We start from the raw sequence: 23,713 nt of genomic DNA, 5'->3' as shown, positions 1-23,713 counted from the left end.
GTCGCAGTCGATCTACCCATGACGATGTAGGGTTGGTCCTTTTCTCATATTTTTGCTTTGACATGTGTTTCGGCCGTGAACCCGTCGTTCGCTCGAAACTCAAATCCTCCGGGTTCCAATCTGCCCGAAGCGCGAACCCCAACTTCAGTATAGAATCCTTCCGGTGCTTAAATTGGAAATGAGACTCGGGAGCATGATATCATGACGGATGCCAGCGGCTACATTTACACGTAATTCTGCTCGGCCCCAGCAGTACAATTTCTTTTATCTCTCAAAGTTAGTGATAGTTGCCCTATCACGCGTTGCAAACTCTGTCCCAATGGAGGATTCCTTTATCCTGAAGAACGTTTCAATATTTACAGGTGATGACTGGATAGATTCTGGTTGCATAGCAGTTAGGAATGGCATAATCAACTACGTGGGCCGCGGGGATCCTCCAGCTCGAATAGTACCCGAGGGCACTGCAGTTCTCTCATTGCCGCGGAGAAGTGTGATTCCTGGTCTCATCGATTCACGAGTTCATTGTCAGGAAGGTAACATTGAATGTCTCGAGCAGTCGCTGAGATTCGGCGTGACGACTGTCTGCGACATGTATGGCGACCCTCAGTATCTTAATCTTCTAACACAGGTATGTGCGAACGATGGGAATGTGGGTGGGCAGAGGTGTCGAACCCGTCGAACTTGCAACAGCTCCTACTAACAGTATTTGAATGAAAGCAAGCACAAGACCCTGTGAACAAAGACAAGTATGCCGACTTTAAATGTGCAGGCATCGCAGCTAGTATCGAGAGCGAGTGGCCTGGAACGGAGCTTCAATTATCCCCTGAGAACAAACCTGTAAGCCTAGAGTTCAGAGCAGAGAGTTTAAAAGCAGTCACTCACCAAGAAATGACCGCATGGCAGTCTAGTGTCCCGGAGGATATCTTGCCCAAACTGAAATCTGCTGAGGATGCAGAGCATTACGTCCGAGAACAAGTCGTCAAATTCAACGCATCATATATCAAAATCATGCACGGGATCGGCGACGATGTCGACGTGGAATTTACGGAGCCAAGATGCGAAGTGCAAAACGCAGTGGTAGATGCGGCGCACAGGCGTGGTTTGATCGTTTTAGGACATGCGTTGAGCTATTCCGCGGCGATGGATCTGCTCTCAAACGGTGTTGATGGGTTGACCAACATCTTCATTGATAGATCGACATCTCGCGACTGGATTGAGCTTCTAAAGCGCAACAAGGGACACTTGTGCCCAACTTTGTCGTTTTATATCTTTCGCACTCTCCAAGGCGACGATATTGAAGAGCTGTTCGCAAGCGATCCGTTCTCAGAGCGTTTGCTCTTCGACAAAAGTTCTCAGAGGAACGTCAGTCTCGGTTCCAAGCCTGAAGATGCAGCTTTCGCCAACGCTGTGCGCAATGTACAAGAGGCATACAAAGCCGGGGTGCCATTTGTCATCGGATCGGCCAGCACAGGCAGAGAGATTGGCCCGGCATATGGGTTGGGTGTCCATATCGAGATGTATCTGCTTTCAAAAGCAGTTGGAATGACTCCAATGGAGGTCTTGAAGAGTGCAACAAGTGAAGTCGCGGATCGTTTTGGATTCCATGATCGTGGCCGTGTTGCAGTAGGCAAGAAGGCGGATCTGGTTCTGGTTGAGGGTGACGTCCGAGAAGCCATTGCAGATCCAAACTGCCGGTGTCTCCCAGTCTCATGCGTGTGGAGAGAAGGTGTTAGCTCGATAATTTACCAAAGACTGGCTGGGCCATAGATCTGGCTGTGAGATTCTGATATGTCTCGAAAACTTTAGCATCCTTTCGAGCACAGCCTATTCACGCCCTCGGTGCCCTTGCATTTTTAAGGCAGTAACTTCCCGAATATCAAATAATGTTCTGCTCCAAAGAACCTCCTAAATGCCTGATATGTTTTTTGCGGCCTGGCAGCTAGTGAGTTGATGACAAAATCAGTGTAGACATACTGCCGCACTGTGCAATTTTAGGCGTAAGCAGATTGAGGTTACGGCAGGTATCGTGATGATAGCTTGAACCTGCTATCGACTGTCGTCTAGGAGAAATGGCTTCAGGAAAAGTGCCAATTCTTTGGGAAATTATTCAGAATAAATCAGGGCAGGAATAAAACACATTGTTTCAATCCTTCGGAACTTTGCCAATCATTCTGAGGATCTGGAACTCGTATGATTAGTACCGTAAGCTTGGCATCTTCTCCAGCCTAAAGACCATTAAGGCTACACACAATAAACAGCTCCATCCAACGAGGCAAACATATCCCAATAGAATCATGTCAACAACGCGATCTAAAAAAGGCTCAAATGTATTACTTACATGTGGACATGAATTTGTGGGATAGGCTTTGGGCTATGAAGCTTGGCAGAGCTGAACGAAAGCGCAAATGCGATGAGAGTTTAAGAGCAATGCTTGCATGTTTAGAATCTCGTCGAGCGAGCAACTTCCTCATGTATGATCTATCTGTCTACGTGACTTGTTGCCTCGCATCTGGCCTTCATGCTCCAATATTTAGACGCGGCGGGAAACACCTCACACCCGCGTCCAGATCTGCTGAACTGGTTGGTGTGAGAGGTTGAAAAAGGCTGGATATCTAGTCTGTCTCAAGAAACACGGCTTCAAGAGGGCTGTCTTCACTGCGAGATCGTCACGTTCTCTTCGTCGCTGGCACTCGCTGTACCTCCAATCCTTGTCATCTCCTCCGTCACTTTCGCGAATTCTGTCTCTACCCCTTCACTTCCCTCGATCCATTCTTCAATTTTCTTGTCAAGGCTGGCCAGAAGCTCTTTCCTCCGATTGTTCTCTGATATCAAGGCCTGCTTCCTCTTCAACAATGCTTGCCTCTTCTCCTCGAGCTGTAAACGTTCCGCATGCTCATGTTCGATACGTTTGAGCATCAGTTCGTGCTCGTCAAGCGAGGCATGCTCTGGATGCTGAGATAAATAGACCTCCGTAGGCAGGAGCGGTAGTTTCTTGTATGAGTGGCTGCATCGATGTGTAAGAACCGTGAAAAATCGGCGAATCGCAGGATTTGAGGTGTCAAGACTCACTCGTAATTTTCGCACGAAGCAATTTCACCATTCAGATGCCTCTGCTCGTAATACAGATTCTGCAGTTGCAAGTGCAGCGTATCTACCTCGTGTCTTGCATCTGCTGTCTCTTGCTTCGTTCTCCTCACATCCAGGATCGCTTTCCTGTTTAGACCGCGCACGATAGCCAGATCACTGTACAGTTTCTTCCGTTCTGTGTCAAGCTCGCCATCATCGTCCTTGGATTCGGCGATTAGAGCGAGGATTTTCTCGCACTGCTGCCGTGCTTGAGCAGCAGCAGCAAGGACAGCAGTCAATTGTGGGTCGCTGACGATCTCAGAGGATGTCATTTCGTTCTGCGAGCAGTAGTTTGACGCCGCTGTTGCTAATGAGTGAGTGATAATACGTGGTGTGGAAGTTTAATCTTTCCAGACGCTCAATGTGCAAAGGCGAGAGGTCAGATGCTCGAGATCCCTCCACACCAGTCCTTACCCAGACGCAAGAAAGCCATCTGATCCTTCACCACCCGGAAACAAGATGTTATTCCAACACATTGGATTCTACTTTTGAAAAGTCAACTGATAAAATGTTAAAACCAATTTAAAAAAAATTTTATGATCTCTTTGCACATTGAAAACACTCAAAATATACCACTGTTCCAGGGTACGTACTATTTACTACGGACGCGGAATGCATCCAGTTCAACTACGTAGAACCTGCTTGATAAAGATCCACTTCCACACGATATGACTTGGATGAGTATATTCCTTAGTACTTTCATTGCGACCTCTGTATTGCGCGACTATGCTAAGACATGAAGATGGATTTCTTGAATAGCGATATTAAAATCACACAGCTTGACAATCTTTTTTGACTCGTAAACGCTGGATACAGGATTCCATAAAAGAAAATCTTGCGCGCAATACAAAGAAACATGATTAGAATGCAACTCATTGTTGGGAGCCTGGGTGAGTTTACATTTGATATATATCAGAGGCCGAGATCACCTAGATTATCGAGAGAATTTGGTGCAGCAAAGTTGGTGGGATGGAAGATTAGCGCCGTTGAAACGATTTAGGGAAGGGATTAACCTTGGTAAGAAGTAGAGGCCGTGGAGGAGCTTTCTCGCCATGATGGTAAAGGTACAGATATGAACAAGACTAGCAACAGCATCCCATAGCTTTACCCAGCAGAGGCCCTCTTGTGGTAAGAGAATGCATCAGGAAGCACTGTTAAAATTCCATCTCACGAACTGTGTCTTAATGGAATTGTGTTGGCAGTAACTGGGTATCTTCTACATCAATATGTCCTACAAGCTAAACAAGGATACCGCGTCATCTCGCAACCTTTTCAGCATCCCGATCCAAGAGCTCCCGTGCTGCACGAACTTCAGCCTCGTCATAACCGCTTGTCTTGTCCTTGGCAATCCTCACGATCTCTGCTAGTTTCGTCGTGGCCAACTCGTTCAGCTTCTCTACTTTTTCCTTGCTTGGCGCGCCGGTCGTTGGGCCAGTGTTTGGCAGAACCTCGAGCAATTTCTTTGTCGAGAGTTTCAAGCCATAGTAGCCTCGAAGATAATCATCGCAAAGCTCAATGCTACGGCAGTATCTACGCATGGCCTCTGCATATCCACGCGCCGTATCGAGAGCACTGGCGGACTCAGCTTTTGCATTTGTTGATTGATATATTATTTCGGCGAGGCGAGCATGCATCTACAGAAGGGCGTCAGTCTTTGTCCAAGAACTCATTAGAAGGCACACTAGATAGGACCCACGTTCCACGCATTTGGCATTATAAGGAGAACCTCCTCCAGGGCGAAAATGGCCTGCTCATACATATTTTGCTGGACGTACAGACTAGCCAGCTCAGCCCAGGCTTCTGCGTCTGTCGGGTTAAACTCGACCAGATTCACCAGCTGCTGCGTTGCTTCCACCGTGCGGCCCATACTTCTCAGAAGGGCAATCCTCCTTTTCTGAAGGTGAATGTTGGTCGGATCCTGTTCGAGAGCCTCGCCATACTCCTTGAGAACATTAACGAAGTCCTTCTCGTTGCTGATGTGTGCCTCCGCCCACATGCCTTGGTACGCCATCACCCGCTCATTTTTTTCACCGAAGCGAGCAATCAGTTTGTCTAGCAACTTCCGCGCGGACTCGTCGTCTCCGGTCCGGAGACAAGACATGTAGAGGTTCTCAATCGTGGTCCATTGGTCCTGGGATTCAGAGGAGAGAATGAGGGAGAGTGGCCACGGGTAAGATGTCGCTTCTCTGACGAATGAAGGCGCCTTCTGCGATATTGTGAGGGACGTCAAGGGAGAGGGCTTGGGGGGATTGTGTGCCAGATCGACGGCCATGTTGTAGATGTTAATCAAGTTGATGAACGTGGGCGCGCAGCATTCTTCTAACTTCAACTCAATGTCACGGTAGTTCAGTGATTGGGCGAATTCGGAGGAAGCTTGGACAACGAGCTTCTATGCTGCACATCATTGTCTCATTGGTACACAAAGTCTAGATGCGACCACACTTTTTGCTCACGCCCGCTTTTTAACTGCAAAAGTCCTGACAGTAGAAGAGTGACTTACTATGCGGCCACATACTTTGCCCACAAGGCCGATAGACGATTAAAGGTGCTCAGCGTCGTAGCATGTCTGGCGTCCTCGTCACCCGCCGCCGCATCTTCCGATATTCCTAACACCCCTCTACATTGCACGCGACCCCTACCTCCGAGACCACGATGTTCGAAAAATCGCTGTATGATCTTATCCGTGGTCTGCGGAACCACAAGGGCTCCGAGCGCGAGTACATTGCCTCATCTCTGGCAGAATGCCGCAAGGAGATTCGAAGTCAGGACATGAACCTCAAAGCAACTGCACTCCTCAAACTAACGTACCTCGAAATGTTTGGGCATGACATGTCTTGGGCTTCGTTCAACGTGCTGGAGGTCATGTCTTCTCCCAACTACGCGCAGAAGAAGATCGGATACTTAGGCGCCATGCAGAGTTATCGCCCGGATACGGAGGTGCTTATGTTAGCGGAAAATCTGTTGAAAAAGGATTTGACGGCCCAGAATCCAGTGGTTATTACTCTCCCGCTGGCTGCGATCCCCCATGTGGTTAATCCGTCCATGGCAAACTCACTTCTTGGAGACCTATTGCCACGGCTCACCCACAGCCAACCAGGCATTCGCAAAAAGACTATTGTGACGCTGTACCGACTGGCGCTTGTCTACCCAGAAACACTGAGACCAGCATGGCCAAAAATCAAGGAGCGACTTCAGGACGAAAATGAGGATCCCAGTGTCACAAGCGCAATTGTAAATGTGGTATGCGAACTTGGGTGGAGACGCCCGCAGGATTTTCTGCCTCTTGCACCAAGATTATTTGATTTGCTGGTTGAGGGGCAAAACAATTGGATGGCTATCAAGATCATTAAACTGGTAGGAAATGGCAGTTCCTACTTTTTGTCTGCGTGTACTAATCATGTGCCTAGTTCGCAACATTAACACCTATAGAACCTCGCTTGATCAAGAAATTGCTACCTCCTCTTACAAACATAATGAAAACGACACCCGCGATGTCTCTTCTGTATGAATGCATTCATGGAATTGTGCAAGGTGGCATCCTCGAAAGCGTTGAGGGAACTGCAGAGGGCGACGAGCTTGCCCGCCTTTGTGTTGGCAAATTGCGCAGCATGCTTACCGTAGAGGGTGACCCAAACCTGAAATATGTTGCACTTCTTGTTTTTCAGCGCATCGTCACGTCACACCCTTACCTTGTTTCATTGCATCAAGATGTGATCTTGCAATGCATTGACGATCCAGATATCTCGATACGCATGCGCGCTTTGGATCTAGCCGTTGGAATGGTCAACGCTGATAACCTTCAGTTGATTGTTGACAGGCTAGTTGCACAATTATTACACGCGCCTTTTGCGCGTGCTGAAGACGATGCTAGTTACGACCGAGGATTTCATGGTGGCGTGGAGCCACGCGCCGATTCGGATGATGAGGATGCTGGAGAGTCTCTCCGCGGACAAGAAGAGAGAGTTGATGAAGCAGTCGCGCTACCTGAGGATTACCGCATTAACGCTATTCGCAGTATACTGAGGATCTGTTCACAGGACACCTATGCGAATGTTTCCGACTTCGAATGGTATATTGAGGTCCTGGTCAAGTTGGTGAAAGCGTGTCCATCGTCGTCATCGGGAGCAAGCGGTTCGACTTCGGATAGTGACGATATTTCTCTTGCCATTGGGGAGGAATTACGAAATGTTGCCGTCCGAGTTAAGAGCCTAAGACCGGAAGCTACATTAGCAGCGCAATCACTTCTCATGATTGACACGCGGGCGATCTATTTTCCGCCAAGTGGAAATGGCGGCCTGGGTGTCCTAGGCCCCTGTGCGTGGATCGCAGGAGAATATTCTGAGCATTTGACCAACGCTGAGGGTGTTTTAAACTCATTGATACACGAATCAAGTTCCCAACTAGCAGCAAGCACCTTAGCCGTGTACGTACACGCTGCGCTCAAAGTACTAGCAGCTATATGCAAGTCATTTGAGTCGAGGTGGAGCGCATCGCATCGAAGCAGCGTGAATCTACTTATGGCTCGTGTCGTTCATTTTCTGGAGCCCTTGGCTCGACATCCTGCACTAGACGTGCAGGAAAGAGCAGTGGAATATTTAGAGCTCTTAAGGCTCGTGCTGGAAGCTGTTTCACAGAACATGTCCGATATCAACCCCCCTCTGCTGCTTACACAGGCTATACCTCAACTGTTTTCTGGAATGGAACTCAATCCTGTTGCACCAGTTGCATTGAAGAAAGTTCCTGTTCCAGAATATCTGAACCTTGACGCACCCATAAACGCCAATTTGCAGAGGATCCTGCATGACGCAGACAATGATTACCCAGGAGCTGTTATGGTTGACGCGGACTTTGATGCGTTCTACAACCATCGCTTGGAAGTCCATTCCACTTTTAGGACTGCAGCAGAACGACTGGATTCCGTGCTTGCCCCATACGAAGCTGCTGAATCCTATCAGCAAAGTTCTGCCTCCGATCAGCTCGAAGCTGCTGAGCAAGCCTCGCGACTTAGAGAACGGCGAGAGAGAAATAGAGATGATCCATTTTACATTGGAGATGCCGGAAACGACTCTCCCGCTGCTGCAAGTTTACGAAATATAATCAAATCGAGCAACATGGACGATGATTTGGATATCGATTCAATACCTATCATGGACCTCTCTCTAGACGCCACAGGAAGCGGGGGCTCTGGTGCTAGGACGCCAGTTGGTTTTCACGAGCTGGAGCAACAAAGGAAGAAGGTGCCTAGAAAGAAAGTTGAGATCGTCCTGGATGAAAACATTGATTCCTCCGAGAGCACACTGTCATCATCACTAGGAGCTCCGCGAATTAGTGTGTCGAAGAGTAAAAAATCACTGCTGCACGTAGACTCCAGTGGTCTCGCATCTCTCAGCCTCGAAGAGAGTGCGAATGGCAGGAGCTCTAAATTAGATATCGAGCAGCGTGAGGAAGAAGAGCGTGCACTCCGCGAGGTTGAGAGGCTGCGATTGGAGATGCAACGCGCGAGCGAGAGAATTCAAGCGAAAGAGGAAGCTGTGGTTGTGAAAAAGAAGCGAAAGAAGAAGCCTGTGCTACTGGCCGATGAAGGGCAAGTTGTGGAAGAGAAATTGGAAGGAGGAACTGTTAAGAGGAAAAAGAAAAAGAAAAAGGAGAGCGAAACAGGAGAAGTTCAAGACATCGCCAATGGAGAAGCTGAAGCAGATGCGGCGGCGACAAAGAAGAAAGTGAAAAAGAAGAGGGTCGCAAAGATTGAGGAATCCGACGTAGCGGCAACCTGACGAGCCGTTGCCGCCTCAAATTCAATTGCAACGAGCACCTTTACGACGCCCGCTACTTTGTTTCCACCTAAAGAGAAGTATAGTGGCCAACATCTACTCTTTCTTGCAGCACGTCCGTGTTGTTGCAGACCAGAGCTTAACTTTTGTTGCATTCACAACTACGAGCCTGAGCGGGACCTAAAACTGCACGTAATTGCACTATAAGTTCAGTCGAGCGCACCTGAATAAAGTACATTTGTCGCATTGCGCCGAGAGAGTTGTGAGAAACATGTCGCTCAATTACGGGCTGAGGATATATACAGTATTCGCACATATTTGATTCACTAGCTGAGTTTGTAGCTACCATCGTCTCAGTCCAGACCTTTGGACGCGTTATCCTTTTGGGAGACACAGTATCGTGTAGGAAACTTCCAAACAGTATGCTTGATGCAAAATGACTGCCTAGCCATTGGAGGCTGCATCCACGATACTTCGATATGGATAATTGCTGGATGAGACACTCTGTTGTGTTCTGATGGCCGCAAATGGCGTACGAACGCCTTTGTCCTGTGAAACTCAAGTCTCACTAGCTTTTCCACGGATGCTGAAAGTAGCCAGGTACAAATTCGGTCATGAAAATGTTCGATATTCAGGTAGCCAGGCACAGCGCTCGGATCAAAAACACCAGGAGTATTTGATCCTTTTCAATGGAGAAATCATTACCGCTTCATGAGAGCGAGTAACAGCTACAGCCCATCTTGAAGATAGCAACCCATACGGAATGCATCTTGCGGCATTTCTGACAGCGAAGTTTGAATACGGTGCGAAGTTGCAAAACCTGTTCACATAAGTGAAAAATAAGAGGGAAAAATGGCAGGATGGCCGGTCCGAAGTCGATAGCCTATAAACTTGTTTGAGGCTGCAGTGCAGGAGAATGAAATACACCTGTAAATGCAATTGATAAAACCAGGTTACTTCACACAGTTGAACTGGTCTCGTGCTTTCATATCCAAAATCTATAGTCCAACGATATCTGCACAATTGAGACCACTTTCAACAGTATATCTGCAGCAAGAGAACTTGCGACCGTCTCTCCAATCGTTGCATGAAAAGACCTTGGATGTGTGCTATACGGAACTCCTCAATGCTGCTTTCCTGGATCGTTATCTTGGAATAGCAGCTTTTCTCATCCCGCTACGACATTGAATTTGCACCGTCTCTCTTCCGACTTGTTCAATGATTGTTAGTCTATGCTGCATGAACTAGACATTGACTTCCAAGACCGCCTTTCCTCCTTAATCATCCAGAAATTTACACGATGTGAATGAGGTTGGTTTCGGGCTTGTACTGAACGATCGTTTCCTCAAGGGACATTTTAAGAATCAAGTCCACATTGAGCCTTCAGCCCGCTCCACTGAAAGCTTAATACTTAGTTTCATCAGAAGGAATTCGAGTTTGTTGGACTGGTCTTGGATCTGCGAGAGTTCCTTTGGGGGGGAGTGCTTGAGCGACACGCAAGCCAATGTACGGCTGATAATTGTTCGGCAATCTCTTCTTGCCTCCCAGGCGCAGTTTCCAGAACCCAAATTTCCACCATCGATGGTACGTGGCAATTCCTCCCTTGACCTCCAGCCCGTTGATATCCCATTTTCCCAACCACTTGCCTTCCACAATTCCTTCGAGTATGAGGGTGGCTTGGTGTAAGACATCTGAAGAGACATCGGTGGAGCTCTGCGCAAACTTCTGCAATTGCACTTCAACCTGTTCGGCTACCCACGCGGCGGTTGTACCGGTAGGAAGTGACACAAGGAAGGTGAGAGCATCGAATTCGTTAATTACGTCTCCCCAAAGGATGTCCCAGCCACCGGCCGCAATTTCTTGTTGAACCTGTTCGCGATCGCTAAAGACGGTCATGCTGCTGCTCTCGAGGGACAGAAAGTCAAAGATGTATCGAATCGCAGAGGATCTCTCGCATAAACGTGGGAGTATTTATGAGAATCATCATGAAAAACAGACGGTTTCCCGTCGTTAAGAGACTATTTAATTCAAGCATTCTCTGCAGCAAGCTTTGGAAGTCCATGGGGAAGGAAATCACTCATGACTGGAGCGCGTGAAAAGCAGAAGGCCTTGTCATGGAATCGGAATGTTGAACATGACTTGTATCGCTTGAATACCGAGTCTTAGCTTCGTGATCGAAGGAGAGATCCGAGACGATGTCTTGCCTTGAGTATTGTGACCCAAAGTGTCACATCTGAGAAGCCAGATCTTGTGACCTGCGACCACGTCTCACGTGCACGCTTTCATCCACATTTCCGCTCTCTCTCCGCACTGGAAGCATCCGCTCCTCTTGTTGCGATTTTAATCCAGCCAAGATCCTCATTTATTTCTATCTAGCTTAATGCTGGAGTGCGATCTTAGACTGGGTCGCGGTCCGAACATGGATACAATGCAACGTCCCCTGGAAGGGTCCGGGACGCTGGCTGCGAATCCTCAGCACAAAGGAACTTGGATCTGTAAACTAAGCAACGAACCACTGGTGCTATCCATTTCTGTCTCTGTATTCCGGTGCATCCAATACTATCTGAAAGGAATGTTCAGCAACCGTGATCTACGGTGGAGCTGGTTGAGCAGGCGTCACATCTGAAGCCAGGGAGAGCGAAGTTGCAAGCAAATGCGGTGCCGCTTGGAGCTGCTCAATAAATATCCAAGTCCAAACCAAAGACAGTTGTCTATAACCTTTTCCTAATAGGTCTGTTTCTAACGTATAGGAACTTTCAGTTGTTGCGTGAGAAGCCCTGGCTCTGTGAGGGCTTGGATGATGCCGCCGGGCAAATTTGACACTGTACATCCAGGTGATCAAGATGTTTTGTGAACTTCACTGCGACCCTTTGTTTTCCGTGGTACTATCCCATCTCCGGTACCGTTGGTTATTTGCAAATGTCATTATTGGGGAGCAATATTGCATTCTTGCGACACGCGGCTGGGCTCGATCACCCGTCGACCACGACAATCTATAGTTCGCTCCCCAAAAAGCGTCAAGAATGGCGATAACTTACAGTCTGGAGCGTATCAAAGCCAAATAGCAAAGTGTTACTGCGTTTGGGCCGAGATAACTTATATACACTGACAGAGCGCGCCTCTTCTCTCACTATGCTTAAGTGGGCAATTTGCGGCTCCTACTTGGAGTGAAGGGAAGATTTAGTTTCGTTGCCGTTTACCAGCCAACTCAAAATGTCAGGGTGTCGAAGCAAGCCTATGAACCGTTTCCTCCGGAATCCTGCAGTGATTTAGTCTGGCGAGGAACATGCTTCGTGCAACTCCATGTCAGCTACGGCAATGAACACACCCGTGCTGAATTTGACGCGTGGAGTTGAGTGTCACAGCTTCATATTCCTGACAACTACGGGTTCTCGCAACATAGGCCGCCAGCCACTGCCGCGGCGTGCTGCGTGCACACGAAAACGCCTAGCCCTGGCGGAGTACCTGGATAAACCCTCCAGATTCCTACTCAAAACGGACCTCCTTGGATCATTTTAACGAAGCTATGTTGAGATAAGAGTGGAAGAAGCGGGCTCAGCTCCCAAGGAGGGACCCAGCAGGTACAGGTGGGAAGACTGAATATAGAGGCAATGAACGTGATGAGGAGCACACGTCCCGGAAGACCCAATGCTTGAACGGGTACCCAGTCAAAGTATAATACAGCTGATGAATCACTCTATACAGGGTGAGTACCCTCCCGGGCTGAGAAGTAGGGTCCATCCAAGGCCCTGCGGTTCTGTGGCTTATGCAGGGTGAGGTACAGTGATCACGTATTTGAGTGATTTACAAGGACATATCCAGGTATAGGATAGAGGTAACGCCTAACGGCAAAGCCTTGATTCGCCTCAACCTGAAAACCTCACCCTCCTCCCCCAAAATACAGACACGCCCCTGCGCGGTGGCGCGGGTGGGTTGGTGGGCGCCGTCCAGATGTTAATACCTGCCCTTTTGAAGTAGCGACCTTGCAAATAGATCTTGGCGCTAGCCAGGTAGCTGAAAAAGGCTTAATCCAGAATTCAAAAGAAAAGAGGTACAAATCTTCTGGACTTCTTGCAAAATTGACGCATGTTAGCAGATACTGAAAACTAAATTCCCATAGTTAACACCAGAAGTTGGCTGACGAGGGAGAAGCGATGTGCATTATAGTTCAATAAACAAGGACGACTATGTTATCTGGAATAATTAATGCACTGATCCAGGCAAAGTATGACTTCTCGGCCCGACTTTGGCCAAATACACTTATAAACGCATGGGGCGACTGCCTCCCCCCTTTGTATTTGGTTACAAGTTTCGTTAGCCTGAGTCGGACCTAGTAGTCAAACTGTGCGCGGATTGGCATAATGATTCAAAGTATTTCAAACAGTATACCACAGTACACGGTAATTCTTTCTTATTTGCTGAACTACTCTGCACATCCTCCCCCCTCCCCCCCTCTCCTCCCTTACCCTCCCCAGCTAGCTTCTAGTGTTGATTGCGAGAATTTAAGTTTCACTATCTATTAGCTTGTGTTTTTTTTGTATGGAGTCTAGAAGTTTCTTGTCTCAAATTCTTTATGAATGAGTGAGGGATTGGCTACTGCATGATATGACGCTTGCGTTCTCCTTTGAACATTTGAACTGTTATCCATAATGATAAGAACCTGAAACATCGCTCAGAGCTAACCTACGTTGTAATTCACAATCATTTTTATACACTAGCTGCTGCTGATATATCCTATTAGCTCTCCAAATGGTCAGCACCTCGTACCTGGTGTTATCTATTTTGCTGGTGCTCATACAGAGCATATGGGCTCAAAATCTAACCCAGCTGTCCACGCTACCTGAATGTGCAGTAAGTGCTAATATTCTATCACATTATTCTTCATTGCTTGTATTCTTTTAAAATATGTGCTTATTCCCTCCAGTCTATCTGCTTGCAATCTGAAGTTGTCAGATTAACTTGTGACACTACTGATTTCGCTTGTATCTGCTCCAATCCCCAATCAATAGGTGACATCAGTAGCTGTATAAGCAACAGCTGTTCAGTCAGAGAAGCTTTAAGTAAGAAATTTACCTTTCTTCATATTTTTACTATACTCTGACCACGGTATAAAGCCAGCCAGTCAAAAATATTCGCCTTTTGCAAAGTCCCGATAAGAAATCTTGGTCCCACGATTAATGGCATTGCTGCAGGACTTGGAAGTGCAGCGTTTGTCTTTATTCTCACCAGACTCGCGACAAGGCTTCATTATTCAGAAGGTGGGCTAGGCTGGGATGACATAGCTATCATATTGCCTCTGGTACGTATCTTAAAGATGGATCACTATTGCAGGCTCTTTCTAATTTCGGTATAGATTTTGTTATTTCCGCAGACGGCTGCACAATTCATAAGTAGAGTGTACTACCTAATACACTGAGTATGGTTTAATTGACACGGCGATAGTGACATATAAAGGCTTTGGAAAAGATATATGGGGTGTTTCAGTAGATCATCTGGACTCAATCCTACTGGTATGTCTTATATGCAAATTCGCGCTCAAGACTTCACTGACACTTGAGAGTGGAACTTTGTCTCTGCGATCTTCTATGTTCTCATGGGTTTTGCAACTAAGTTCTCCCTTCTGTTTCTCTATCAGCGTCTATTTCCAATAGGATTTACTCGGATTGCAACCAATACACTCTTAGCAATTTGTACCGTCGGCATACTCTCTTGTCTATTTGCTATCGTCTTTCAATGTTCACCTGTTCGTTTCGCCTGGCAATTTTGGAGTGGAGACCGATCAGGAAAATGTGTGAACACTAATGCACTGGCTTGGAGCGTAGCAGGCATAAATATTGCATTAGATATAGCCATCATCACCACGCCTCTGCACGAGATTTTTCATCTCCAATTATCGACAAAGTCAAAGGTATATCTTATGCTGGTCTTTGGTGTTGGTTTCTTGTAAGTTGGCGATTGCTTATTATCATTCAATCTGCATCATCACTAATCCCAGTATTTAGTGTCACGGTTATGAGTATCATGCGGCTGAGATCACTTATTACATTTTCGAACACGCAGAATTTTACTTGTAGGTTTGAGAAAAGCTTTGGTGAGGCATGTCTGATAATCAACTGGTAGATTATAATGCACCCACAGTACTCTGGAGTTTGATAGAAACTGATGTCGGTCTTATCTGCGTATGTTTGCCAACTATTCGGCCCTTGCTCCGCAGTTTATTCCCAGGCTGTTTCAGGTCTACGCTTGAGCATGCACCTATGTCGAATCTGACAGGTATCAGAGAACAAAATGGAGTTTCAATCCGTTATCAACATAATTACGGGGGGTGTGAATCTGATATTCAGCTGGTTGATTTTTGAGCATTGGCCAGACCTGTTCTAAACCAAGAGAAGACTTTTGTGTGAAAACCTTAGGCTTTGCTAAGTGAGTATTATTAATCCTATTTGTAAGGGGAGTGGGCAGAAATATAAGATAGACAATGTCAAGCGTGCTCAATTCAGCCTATGACAATGAAAGAAGATACCATTCATATAAGATTGTAGATATATTGCGCCGAATGATGAACAGGCAGCAGACCAACTTGACATGGTTCACCATATACTAGTGCTTCGGCAAAATAGCGAGTTACATCTAGCTCCATTAGGGGCAGAATTTCCACGCCGTGTGCTAGAATTGGGCAGTGGTACTGGAATCTGGGCAATGGACATGGGAGATGAATATCCGTCAGCCAGGGTGATCGGAATCGACCTATCACCTACACAGTCAGAGTGTGTGCCACCTATCATTTACTTTGAAGTCGACGATATGGTGTTAGTGCTGTTTGAAGAATCTAGAAACATTCACTAATCCCCAGAAGGGATAGAATTTGGCCGTTAAATCACACATATGAAAGTGAATGAAAGATTTCCTTATGCAAAGGGAAGATTCAGGACGGTCATTCGTTCACACTCCCGAACACATGGTTTCCCGACTGAGTTACAATAGAAAGAATTATGGAAAAATTTTCCGAAAATTTCATTACGTACACGTAACGGTTTTTTACCTCAGCTGGTTCCATTCGAGATTGGCCGAATCTTATACGTCAAACATACGAAAGCCTGAACTCCGGCGGTTGTGCGGAATTTGCAGAATACGACTACGCACCAAAGATTGCCAGACAGCAATTTCGACGAGCGGGACGTCTGGGTCACAAAATAGAATAAGTATCTCATGGTAGATGTCTCCCCGAAACTCGTGCACATGCTCGCTCAGAGCCTTATCTGAAGGACTTTATGCGTGCTGTTGGCTTTCAAGACATCGAAGAAGTAGTTTCCACTTTTCCCTTAGACACATGACTCAAAGACAGGAAATAAAGAGAGATTGGGCGATACGACAAATGTCAACTGGAGGAGAATCTCGAATGGGTCAGTTTTACGCGAAAAGTACCAGCCAAACTTATTCATTTCTGCGGATCTTCGTTTGATTATCGCATACGGCCACCAAGCAGGACCTTCAATCTAGATTTAGTCTATTACTACTCGGATTCCCTGGCTTCCTTTGTATGGTCTCATTGCAAATGTCTCGTACTCAGGAGTTACATCTCGCAAGTCTGTCTCAAATAACTCCATTTGATCGCCAATATGTAGGACAATAGCGGCGAGACACATGTACAACTCGGCGTATGCCAAATTCATCCCGAGACAATTCCTCGTGCCCCTAGAAAAAGTTAAGATATACTTTTCCATATCTCTTCTCCGCCTGCCTTGATCATCCAGCCACCTCTCAGGCATAAATGCGTGGGGATTGGGGAATAGCCTTTCGTTCATATGAATGTAAATTGAGGTCATAGAGACAACGAAACCGGGAGGAATAACATATTCGACAGGTTTCCCATTTTGCGTTGACCGCATCACTGTCGCTTCATTAGGAAACACGCGAGGCAGTCTGGTCACCGGGCCAAATGAGTGCCTCAATGTTTCCATAATCACGGCACTAAAGTATGGCAAGGCTTCGAGTCTTGCCAGAGAAGGCAACTTCTCATCCCGGGCTTCGCTCAAAAGTTCCGCTCGCATCTTGCGCATGATGCTTCGATCGTTGTATATATAGAATGTACACAACGATAGATTCCACGCAGTAGTCTCCGTTCCCGCGGAGACAAGTCCCTCGGCCTCTAGCCAGAGCCTATCAAAGCTCTTTTCCGAATCTGGCAAGCTCGATTGCAGCAACTCGTCGACGACGTTGTAGTATCCCTTTGGTTGTTTCTCTGAGCTCCTGCGAGCCTGGGCTTCCGCGGTAGCATCTTTGCATGTCTGCTTCTGTCAGTACGCCATTTGATCAGTGCAGAGGGAGCAGAAATCTCACTTGTTCGAGAGCCAACCACTCCGCCATTCCCGGATTCATCTTCAGTAATCGTTCTCTGATAGCATGGTCAGCAGTCCCACTTGTGTGATTATGTCGGGTCTTACTGTGGAATCCATGTCATCACAATCGAAAGCCAAGGAAATATTCGTAGGATATGGAGCATTTGACCGTAGCCATCATTCGCGGCTTGAAGATTTGGCAAGAAGCGATCTCTATCCAGGAGATGAAAGCTTTTTCCAAAGCTGTACTCTGTAATAACATCTGTTGCAAAGCTCGAATAAGCTGCAGAGATCGTGATGGGTCCTGATTTGCGGTAATCCAGTAGACGTCGTGCAAGCTTCTCACTCGTTTCTCTAATGTAACGCTCGAATTTTGAAACTGCGGCCTTCGAGAAGTAACGGCTCAGAGCGTTTCGACGCATCCGATGCTCGTCATGTGCAATCGAAAAAAACGAGGTCTGCCAAATCACTCAGCATTCACGAGGTACATGGAGAGCGTCAACCGGGCGTACACCTTGTAACAATGTACTTCAACCAGTCAGTTCCGTCCCTCGTCTCTGGCTCCATTTGTATATAAGCTTACCCGAATTGACCGTATAGATATGGATCTTTGTTTACTTTCTTCCACCCTCCAGGATAAACTACATCAATCAATTCAGGATCCGCAACGTGAACTTCATTTGGATTAATGCGGACGATAGGTCCTGATAACGTGAGTACACTGTTAATCAAATGTCACGACGAGTGCAAGCCGAACCATATTTCTTGTGAAGCTTCCCAATTTGCTTGAAGAACTGCTGTTTATGATAAATGTCAAAATAGCGCTCGTAGTACCAAGTTATTGCCGCTAATTTTGGTCCGGGAACTTTTGCCAGCGGATGAAGTAGCAAACGGTACAAAGCTGTGACAATGCTTCGCAGAACGAGCAGTGTTGTCACAGCGCCGATTAAATTGCCTAATGGGAGTATCATTGTTGCTAAAGCGGGCGTCGAAAGTTCATCATACAACAATCTGTAAGATGGTCTTGGTGGGAAACGAATACAATGCGAGTATGCCTCTTTTGCAGGGCTCGTAAAAGCCGGGCTCGGTTATAGGAGTCCGCGCAACGAGTTTCCCTGCTTTTGCATGGGCGTAAGGGGATCTTGCTGCGATGGCAGTGATGAGCATTAGGCGAAAACGGGCCGCCCTTCCACGGGGCGCTTGTCCCGATTGCACTTGACTGAATTAGGACCTGATTGCCTTCTCAACTGCAAAGGTGCAAGCATGATAAAGCTCGTCTCGCTGAAGTAGACCTCTGTGATGTTTCATGCCTAGACAGCTAGTACGACCCTGGTACGATTTAACTTCTCGAGATAACACAGCTCTTTACGTCTGAGAGACGGCAATCTCTAGTCATGAACAATCTACGCAGACGGTGTAACTTCTGTGTCCTACGCTGGATCGACATGTGCTTCTGGATTTCTCATGCGGGCCCTCATGTCTATGTAGCTATACGTAACTTGGGCTCTTGTAACCGCCAGACTCGTCGTTGCAATTTTGCTGGCGGCTTGGGAAATTCTAAAAGCACACAAACACTGACACGTCGAAATTGCAATCCTACGTGTGGAGAACTCCCGGCGAGGCAGTCACTATTTGACCATTATCTGGATTTGTTACGGACGTTCAGAAAAGAATCGTTGTCGGGTAAGTTCGTTAGATCTAGTGCAGTGACGATTGCTAAGGGGTGTCGTAGCAGCTCTTATGCTTATATGCGCTTGCAGTACCGGCTTATATCATGAAGAGTCGACAACCTTAAACGTGAGCCTAAGTTTTTGCCCTCAAAAAACCCGAACATCTGCATTTGCAGGAATGAAGATTGCTGTTTATTCTTCATCGAGACACTTGTGGAAGACAAAACTATGGTTAAGCATTAGCAGGCTGTCTGAGGTGAGCAAAGAGATACAGCCAATCAAACGCTTGCGATGTCGAATTCTGCCACTAGTCCCGAAGAAGCAATCGCCGGAATCACGTATCAAGCGGCGACGTAAGTGGCGCATCGAGCTACTGTAATGTCAAAACAGCTCGCAAAATGCACGTCGTTCCCACATAGACCCGTCTTAGTTACCCGGCGCATTAAGACCAACTGCAGATCAAGATCGGCAGTTAATAATGTGAGCTGAACGTTGGACTATGGCCGGACATAGAGCAGGCTCCGCTCTGCGGCACACTCTCAGGCCGCACATTCAGCTGCCCACGTCTTCTCGGGTTGCTTGGCAACCATGCTCAGCAAGAACTTTCTTTGGCCTTGGAGAACTCGCAGGTGTTATTGCGAATCCTGCGGAGACGTTGCGTCAGTTGAACGAGACGAAGGAAATGCTCAGAAAGGCCAAGGAAGATATTGAACTTGCGCGAGAGGCGAAACAAATCCCCAAGAAGCACACCTTCTCGAAACTGCCTGGATTCCATGGACGTCAACCTGAACAAGCTCTCTTGCGCAAGATTCTGTCGTCGCAGCCAAAAATGACGACCATCTTTGGCGCGACTTCTGTTGGCAAGACTGCCCTGCTGAGAGAGGTGCTTGCGACCGATGACTACTTCGTGGTTAAGTTTGATCTGCGGATCAGCGGGTTTGCTGACCTTAGGACACTCTATCTTGCTCTTTGTGAGCAGTTTCAAACTTTTTTCAACGAGGTCGGTGAGCCGTGTGTGGTGTCTGGAGCCGTGACTAACGTGTCCAGATGCAAGACGAAGAAATGGGCAAACAGGCATTGACATTCAAGCATCTCATTCTGGCTCTAGAAGAGAAAGAAGGTTCCAAATTCGGCTACACGGTCACTGTCGCGGATCTGGCAAGTCTTATGGAGCGGGTTCAGAGTGCCCTCCTGCAGTATTGGGAGTACGATCCAGAAGCGGCTACGGCCGAAAGTGAATCTTCCTTGGAAGATCCAGACGCGAAGAATAGGCCTGCTGAGCGTCTAGTAGAGCCTCCAGATGGCACAGAGAAATTTGGCTACAAAAGTCAAGCCGGCAATACGGTGTTCAAGAAGCGACCGATCGTCTTCCTGTTTGATGAGGCACACAAACTCCCAGCGCTCGTTAACGACCAATTATCGCTCAAAGTATTCCTCGACACGCTTTTGGTATTGACAAAGCAGGATAGGCTTTGCCATGTCCTTTTTTGCACCTCAGACCCCTTTTTCCAGCATTTCCTCCGGTCGATGAATGTGGGGCACCATTCGCAGATCATCACAATCGGCGATTGCAGTCGTGAAGAAACTTTATCGTACTTCTTGGATCAGATGCTAAGATCTGTACCACAGCACTTGGCCTCGAAGTTGATGATGAGTTTTGACGAGATTTGGGATGCATTTGGTGGAAAGTTGAGCCAAATTAATGATTACGTTGCCTCCTGGGTGCACGCAAACGGCGAGCTGACGCCTTATAAATCCGCAATCTTCATTCAAGCATATACACTGTTGCAGTTCCATCTAACGCGGACAAACTTTGAGACTTTCTCACCTCTTTCCATGGCGACGGCTGGAACGGATACGAGCGATGATATAGCACGCTTCCAGCCGTCAGACCTACTACGAGTCATGCGCAAGCTCACCCAGCCTCCGTACAGCATCCCGTATTTTACGCTTTGTCGCATGATCGGCACGGAACAAGTGGACAGCATGATCAAGTCGCGCGTATTAGAGGTGCGGTGGACAAGGACGGTGACGCCAGAGGAAGGTTGGGTTGAAAGACAATGGAGTGAAGATGGGGTAGAAAGGCCAGTCGTGTTGCCTATGACGAGAATCATTAGGAAGGCCATGGAAGTTGTCTTAAAAGAACACGATCAACTTCAACGGGAACCGGGTCCGTCCGAAAAAGAGTAGGAACGGAAGAAGTAGAATGCAGAGTTGACTCGATTTTATCGGTCAACCCCTCCTCAGCAGATCTATGGAGCTGCTAAGGTCTCAGTCTCGCTATAAGAGATGCCAGTGGCCGGCCCAATTTCAGTATCTTGATTGAACGATCCTGATGTCATTCGCCATTTTAAACAAGGGTTGGGAAGCACATTTTGTTGCGGCCCTCGCGACATTCCAAGCAAATAGCAAACGATATTTTATTACTTCAAATACCAATATTTCTGCTCCCTTAAACCAGCGAGCACAGATCTACATGTATTTAATGATCAATGTTCACCTGAGAATTGGAATTCACCTCAGTTTAATCGCCCTTCGTTCAATTCTGTGGCTCATTTCGCCCAAGAAAGATGTCTTGAGCCGGTAGCTTTTTAAGATACAAATGGCGCGCGTGGCTATAGTACGCGGACGATTTCCATAGTCTAGACTCTAACAGAGATGCCTGGCCTCGAACACAGAGCCTTTGATCTATATGGTTCGCATGAAAACCCTGCATGCTGTCCTGAGCTGGATTTCGACCCGAACTTGTGTTAACCCAAACAAAGACATGTTTTGAACGACCTTCTCTAGTTGACCCCACAAAATATGTCCAAAATTCTCTCTGTTGTTTACCACTTCGTTCAGGAAGAACAATTGGAGGGATCTTTGCTGTCAAGCTTCGTTGCTTTCCTATGCAGCATTGAGATGACATATCAGAAAGACTTCTTTTAGGACTCGCTCAGAAGAATGCATGCTTTGAAGCGGCGATTCGGTTACTTCTTGGTGCGCAGCGGCCCAGTGGGAAAGTTTTGTGCAAAATGGCATACCATTAATGCCCCAGCTGTGAAAGCACTCTCGCAGAGGGTAGATGAGACTGCAAAAGACATGGACCGCTTGAGATGTGACCGGCTGAGGTCAAAATGTCTCGCTTGAGACGTGTGGAATTGGCACCTCGTGTTTCTCAGATGGTTCAAGTTGAGCTACCGCTGCTCCGCCTCCTACCCCATCTCCGACTTTGAGACGAGGTAATCCTAACTTTCTTCCGTAGAGGGGTATCCTCAGGCTCAGGCGAGGAAGAATAAAAGCATTTGTATGAGTCTCTATCTGAGCTCCTTCGCTTGCGGCAACTGGGTGAACAACAAGAACTTGGGGGTGTGTATATGGTCATTGCCTCAAGAGCTTCGAGACGTTCGGTGATCAGCTTTGTTCCACGTTTAATGGTGAAGTCAATAGCATTGCGAATGCACGTGACAATTGAACTTAAGCCAATCGCTTCTTGCAGGTTCAGTGTCCAGGACTTGAATAGACGGCCGTATACCGAGACAGTACCATTTGCGCCAGGCACCATCCAAAAATGAGAGACAGCACAGGTCTGGGTGGTAATGGATATTGTGCAGACTAGAGATTTGTAGAACAGTTCGCCCTCTGCATTCGTATCTTCCCATAAACGTAAGAGCTGGTGAAGCATAACAGCAGCATTGTGTAAGCTTTGCGAGCGACACACGTTCTGACCTCTGTCTCCCTTCGCTTCGACTGTTACAAGCGGGAACGCGAGGCTTGGTAGACACTTAATTGGACGTGCCTTGTGTGCCAGATACGCGAGTGCAGTCTCGTACGCTGAAAATACAGAGGCAGCAAGGCCGATTGTCTGATCTGGCTTGGGAGGAGGGATACGGTACTGTGCAGAAGGAGGGACGCGCAAGCCGCATTCCTTGTCCCATTGCTGATTTGGCACAGTGACAAGTGTTTCGTTGTCCAGGAGGCTATCGATGGGAACAAGCTTTGGCATAACACCCTGCACGACAGCAGCCTCGTTACAGCTATTTCTGAGACGCCGCTGAAAGGAAGCTAGGTATGCCTCATCCGGCTCCGGGCTTGCGCGCGATGCATTGACAGCCGCTTCGAAGTCAGCCAGATCATCTGGGAGGTGTGAGGCATTATCTATGTAGAATGCGCGACGGCGGTGAAGCTCGAGTTCGAAAGAGGGATCGCTGCTGTTTATGAGAGGCAGCTCAGAGAGATTGCGTGCTCGAGAGAACATGGCGCGGGTTAACTGAGCATAAAGGCCGCGTTATTTGCGTCGAGGTGTCATGCACATGAGGCGAAAGGGGAATTGAGGGCGGCATTCTGATAGAGGCTGGGTGATTGACGCGTGAGCGCAAAACGCGATTTGGATGCCTGAGAAGACAGTATGAGGTGTACTGAGAGCAAAGTTCTTGGTGTTGAGGAGATCATGGACGGTTAAAATGCAATGAGAACAGGGACAGGGTGCTAAATACCACCGCTAGGTGGTAACGTAGAGCAACGACCAGTTGTGGCTGGTGACTTTGGGCTTGAGAGCGTGGGGGTCTTAGCAGGAGGCTTTCGGCGCCGAAGATGTTGATGCCTGAATTCATTTTATGGACTCTAAATATAGTAAGATGTTCTCCGCGGAAATCATCCGCGCTTCCGCAAGTCAGGCTGCCACCTAACTTAAGTTAGTTAACTTCCACCAGCTTATTAAGCAGAGTCCTGATTTAAGCCTGAGGCAAACCACTTAAAGTGCTTCAGGGTTAGGGACGCGACGAAAGTCGACGCGTCTTTAGCGCGGATTCCAGCCTCCGCCAAT

General features: G+C 47.5%; 9 protein-coding genes across 9 annotated transcripts; 4 read left to right on the top strand and 5 right to left on the bottom strand.

Moving 5' to 3' along the window:
* Positions 1 to 319: 319 nt before the first annotated feature.
* On the top strand, positions 320 to 1,767 carry PV09_06923 (uncharacterized protein; the record flags this gene model as incomplete). The annotated part of the gene is made up of 2 exons (XM_016360630.1): positions 320 to 628; positions 718 to 1,767. 2 exons carry the CDS (start codon positions 320 to 322, stop codon positions 1,765 to 1,767), a joined length of 1,359 nt encoding a protein of 452 aa, XP_016211616.1.
* A 656-nt stretch (positions 1,768 to 2,423) lies between these two features.
* On the bottom strand, positions 2,424 to 3,489 carry PV09_06922 (uncharacterized protein). The gene is made up of 2 exons (XM_016360629.1): positions 3,070 to 3,489; positions 2,424 to 3,004 (listed from the first exon to the last, which is right to left on the bottom strand). Exons 1-2 carry the CDS (start codon positions 3,396 to 3,398, stop codon positions 2,653 to 2,655), a joined length of 681 nt encoding a protein of 226 aa, XP_016211615.1. The 5' UTR covers positions 3,399 to 3,489; the 3' UTR covers positions 2,424 to 2,652.
* A 494-nt stretch (positions 3,490 to 3,983) lies between these two features.
* PV09_06921 (uncharacterized protein) lies at positions 3,984 to 5,473 on the bottom strand. Its single transcript, XM_016360628.1, has 2 exons — positions 4,823 to 5,473; positions 3,984 to 4,760 (listed from the first exon to the last, which is right to left on the bottom strand). The coding sequence occupies exons 1-2, from the start codon at positions 5,396 to 5,398 to the stop codon at positions 4,383 to 4,385; spliced, it is 954 nt and encodes a 317-aa protein (XP_016211614.1). The 5' UTR covers positions 5,399 to 5,473; the 3' UTR covers positions 3,984 to 4,382.
* Positions 5,474 to 5,559: 86 nt separating this feature from the next.
* On the top strand, positions 5,560 to 9,927 carry PV09_06920 (uncharacterized protein). Its single transcript, XM_016360627.1, has 2 exons — positions 5,560 to 6,480; positions 6,534 to 9,927. The coding sequence occupies exons 1-2, from the start codon at positions 5,779 to 5,781 to the stop codon at positions 8,898 to 8,900; spliced, it is 3,069 nt and encodes a 1,022-aa protein (XP_016211613.1). The 5' UTR covers positions 5,560 to 5,778; the 3' UTR covers positions 8,901 to 9,927.
* Positions 9,928 to 10,301: 374 nt separating this feature from the next.
* PV09_06919 (uncharacterized protein) lies at positions 10,302 to 10,989 on the bottom strand (the record flags this gene model as incomplete). The annotated part of the gene is made up of 1 exon (XM_016360626.1): positions 10,302 to 10,989. The coding sequence occupies exon 1, from the start codon at positions 10,791 to 10,793 to the stop codon at positions 10,302 to 10,304; it is 492 nt and encodes a 163-aa protein (XP_016211612.1). The 5' UTR covers positions 10,794 to 10,989.
* A 2,657-nt stretch (positions 10,990 to 13,646) lies between these two features.
* PV09_06918 (uncharacterized protein) lies at positions 13,647 to 14,692 on the top strand (the record flags this gene model as incomplete). Its single annotated transcript, XM_016360625.1, has 3 exons — positions 13,647 to 13,748; positions 14,020 to 14,196; positions 14,582 to 14,692. The coding sequence occupies 3 exons, from the start codon at positions 13,647 to 13,649 to the stop codon at positions 14,690 to 14,692; spliced, it is 390 nt and encodes a 129-aa protein (XP_016211611.1).
* Positions 14,693 to 16,399: 1,707 nt separating this feature from the next.
* Positions 16,400 to 18,207, bottom strand: PV09_06917 (uncharacterized protein; the record flags this gene model as incomplete). The annotated part of the gene is made up of 5 exons (XM_016360624.1): positions 16,400 to 17,185; positions 17,238 to 17,292; positions 17,342 to 17,705; positions 17,830 to 17,940; positions 17,994 to 18,207. 5 exons carry the CDS (start codon positions 18,205 to 18,207, stop codon positions 16,400 to 16,402), a joined length of 1,530 nt encoding a protein of 509 aa, XP_016211610.1.
* Positions 18,208 to 19,318: 1,111 nt separating this feature from the next.
* Positions 19,319 to 21,363, top strand: PV09_06916 (uncharacterized protein). The gene is made up of 2 exons (XM_016360623.1): positions 19,319 to 19,906; positions 19,954 to 21,363. The coding sequence occupies exons 1-2, from the start codon at positions 19,406 to 19,408 to the stop codon at positions 21,094 to 21,096; spliced, it is 1,644 nt and encodes a 547-aa protein (XP_016211609.1). The 5' UTR covers positions 19,319 to 19,405; the 3' UTR covers positions 21,097 to 21,363.
* PV09_06915 (uncharacterized protein) lies at positions 21,324 to 23,324 on the bottom strand. The gene has a single exon (XM_016360622.1). The coding sequence runs from the start codon at positions 23,144 to 23,146 to the stop codon at positions 22,076 to 22,078; it is 1,071 nt and encodes a 356-aa protein (XP_016211608.1). The 5' UTR covers positions 23,147 to 23,324; the 3' UTR covers positions 21,324 to 22,075.
* Positions 23,325 to 23,713: the final 389 nt, after the last annotated feature.

The sequence above is a fragment of the Verruconis gallopava genome (assembly GCF_000836295.1).
Source record: "Verruconis gallopava strain CBS 43764 unplaced genomic scaffold supercont1.25, whole genome shotgun sequence".
NCBI classification, from domain to species: Eukaryota; Fungi; Ascomycota; class Dothideomycetes; order Venturiales; family Sympoventuriaceae; genus Verruconis; species Verruconis gallopava.
This window is presented reverse-complemented; position numbering and strand designations above follow the sequence as displayed.

Bases quoted from the DNA above. Each gene is read 5' to 3' on its own strand.
- PV09_06922 (XM_016360629.1), bottom strand. From the start codon at position 3,398: ATGACATCCTCTGAGATCGTCAGCGACCCACAATTGACTGCTGTCCTT. The intron at 3,005-3,069 runs GTGAGTCTTGAC...ACATCGATGCAG, and splicing joins GCTTCGTGCGAAAATTACGA to CCACTCATACAAGAAACTAC.
- PV09_06921 (XM_016360628.1), bottom strand. From the start codon at position 5,398: ATGGCCGTCGATCTGGCACACAATCCCCCCAAGCCCTCTCCCTTGACG. The intron at 4,761-4,822 runs GTGGGTCCTATC...GCCCTTCTGTAG, and splicing joins TAATGCCAAATGCGTGGAAC to ATGCATGCTCGCCTCGCCGA.
- PV09_06920 (XM_016360627.1), top strand. From the start codon at position 5,779: ATGTTCGAAAAATCGCTGTATGATCTTATCCGTGGTCTGCGGAACCAC. The intron at 6,481-6,533 runs GTAGGAAATGGC...TCATGTGCCTAG, and splicing joins CTATCAAGATCATTAAACTG to TTCGCAACATTAACACCTAT.
- PV09_06916 (XM_016360623.1), top strand. From the start codon at position 19,406: ATGGCCGGACATAGAGCAGGCTCCGCTCTGCGGCACACTCTCAGGCCG. The intron at 19,907-19,953 runs GTCGGTGAGCCG...TAACGTGTCCAG, and splicing joins TTCAAACTTTTTTCAACGAG to ATGCAAGACGAAGAAATGGG.
- PV09_06915 (XM_016360622.1), bottom strand. From the start codon at position 23,146: ATGTTCTCTCGAGCACGCAATCTCTCTGAGCTGCCTCTCATAAACAGC.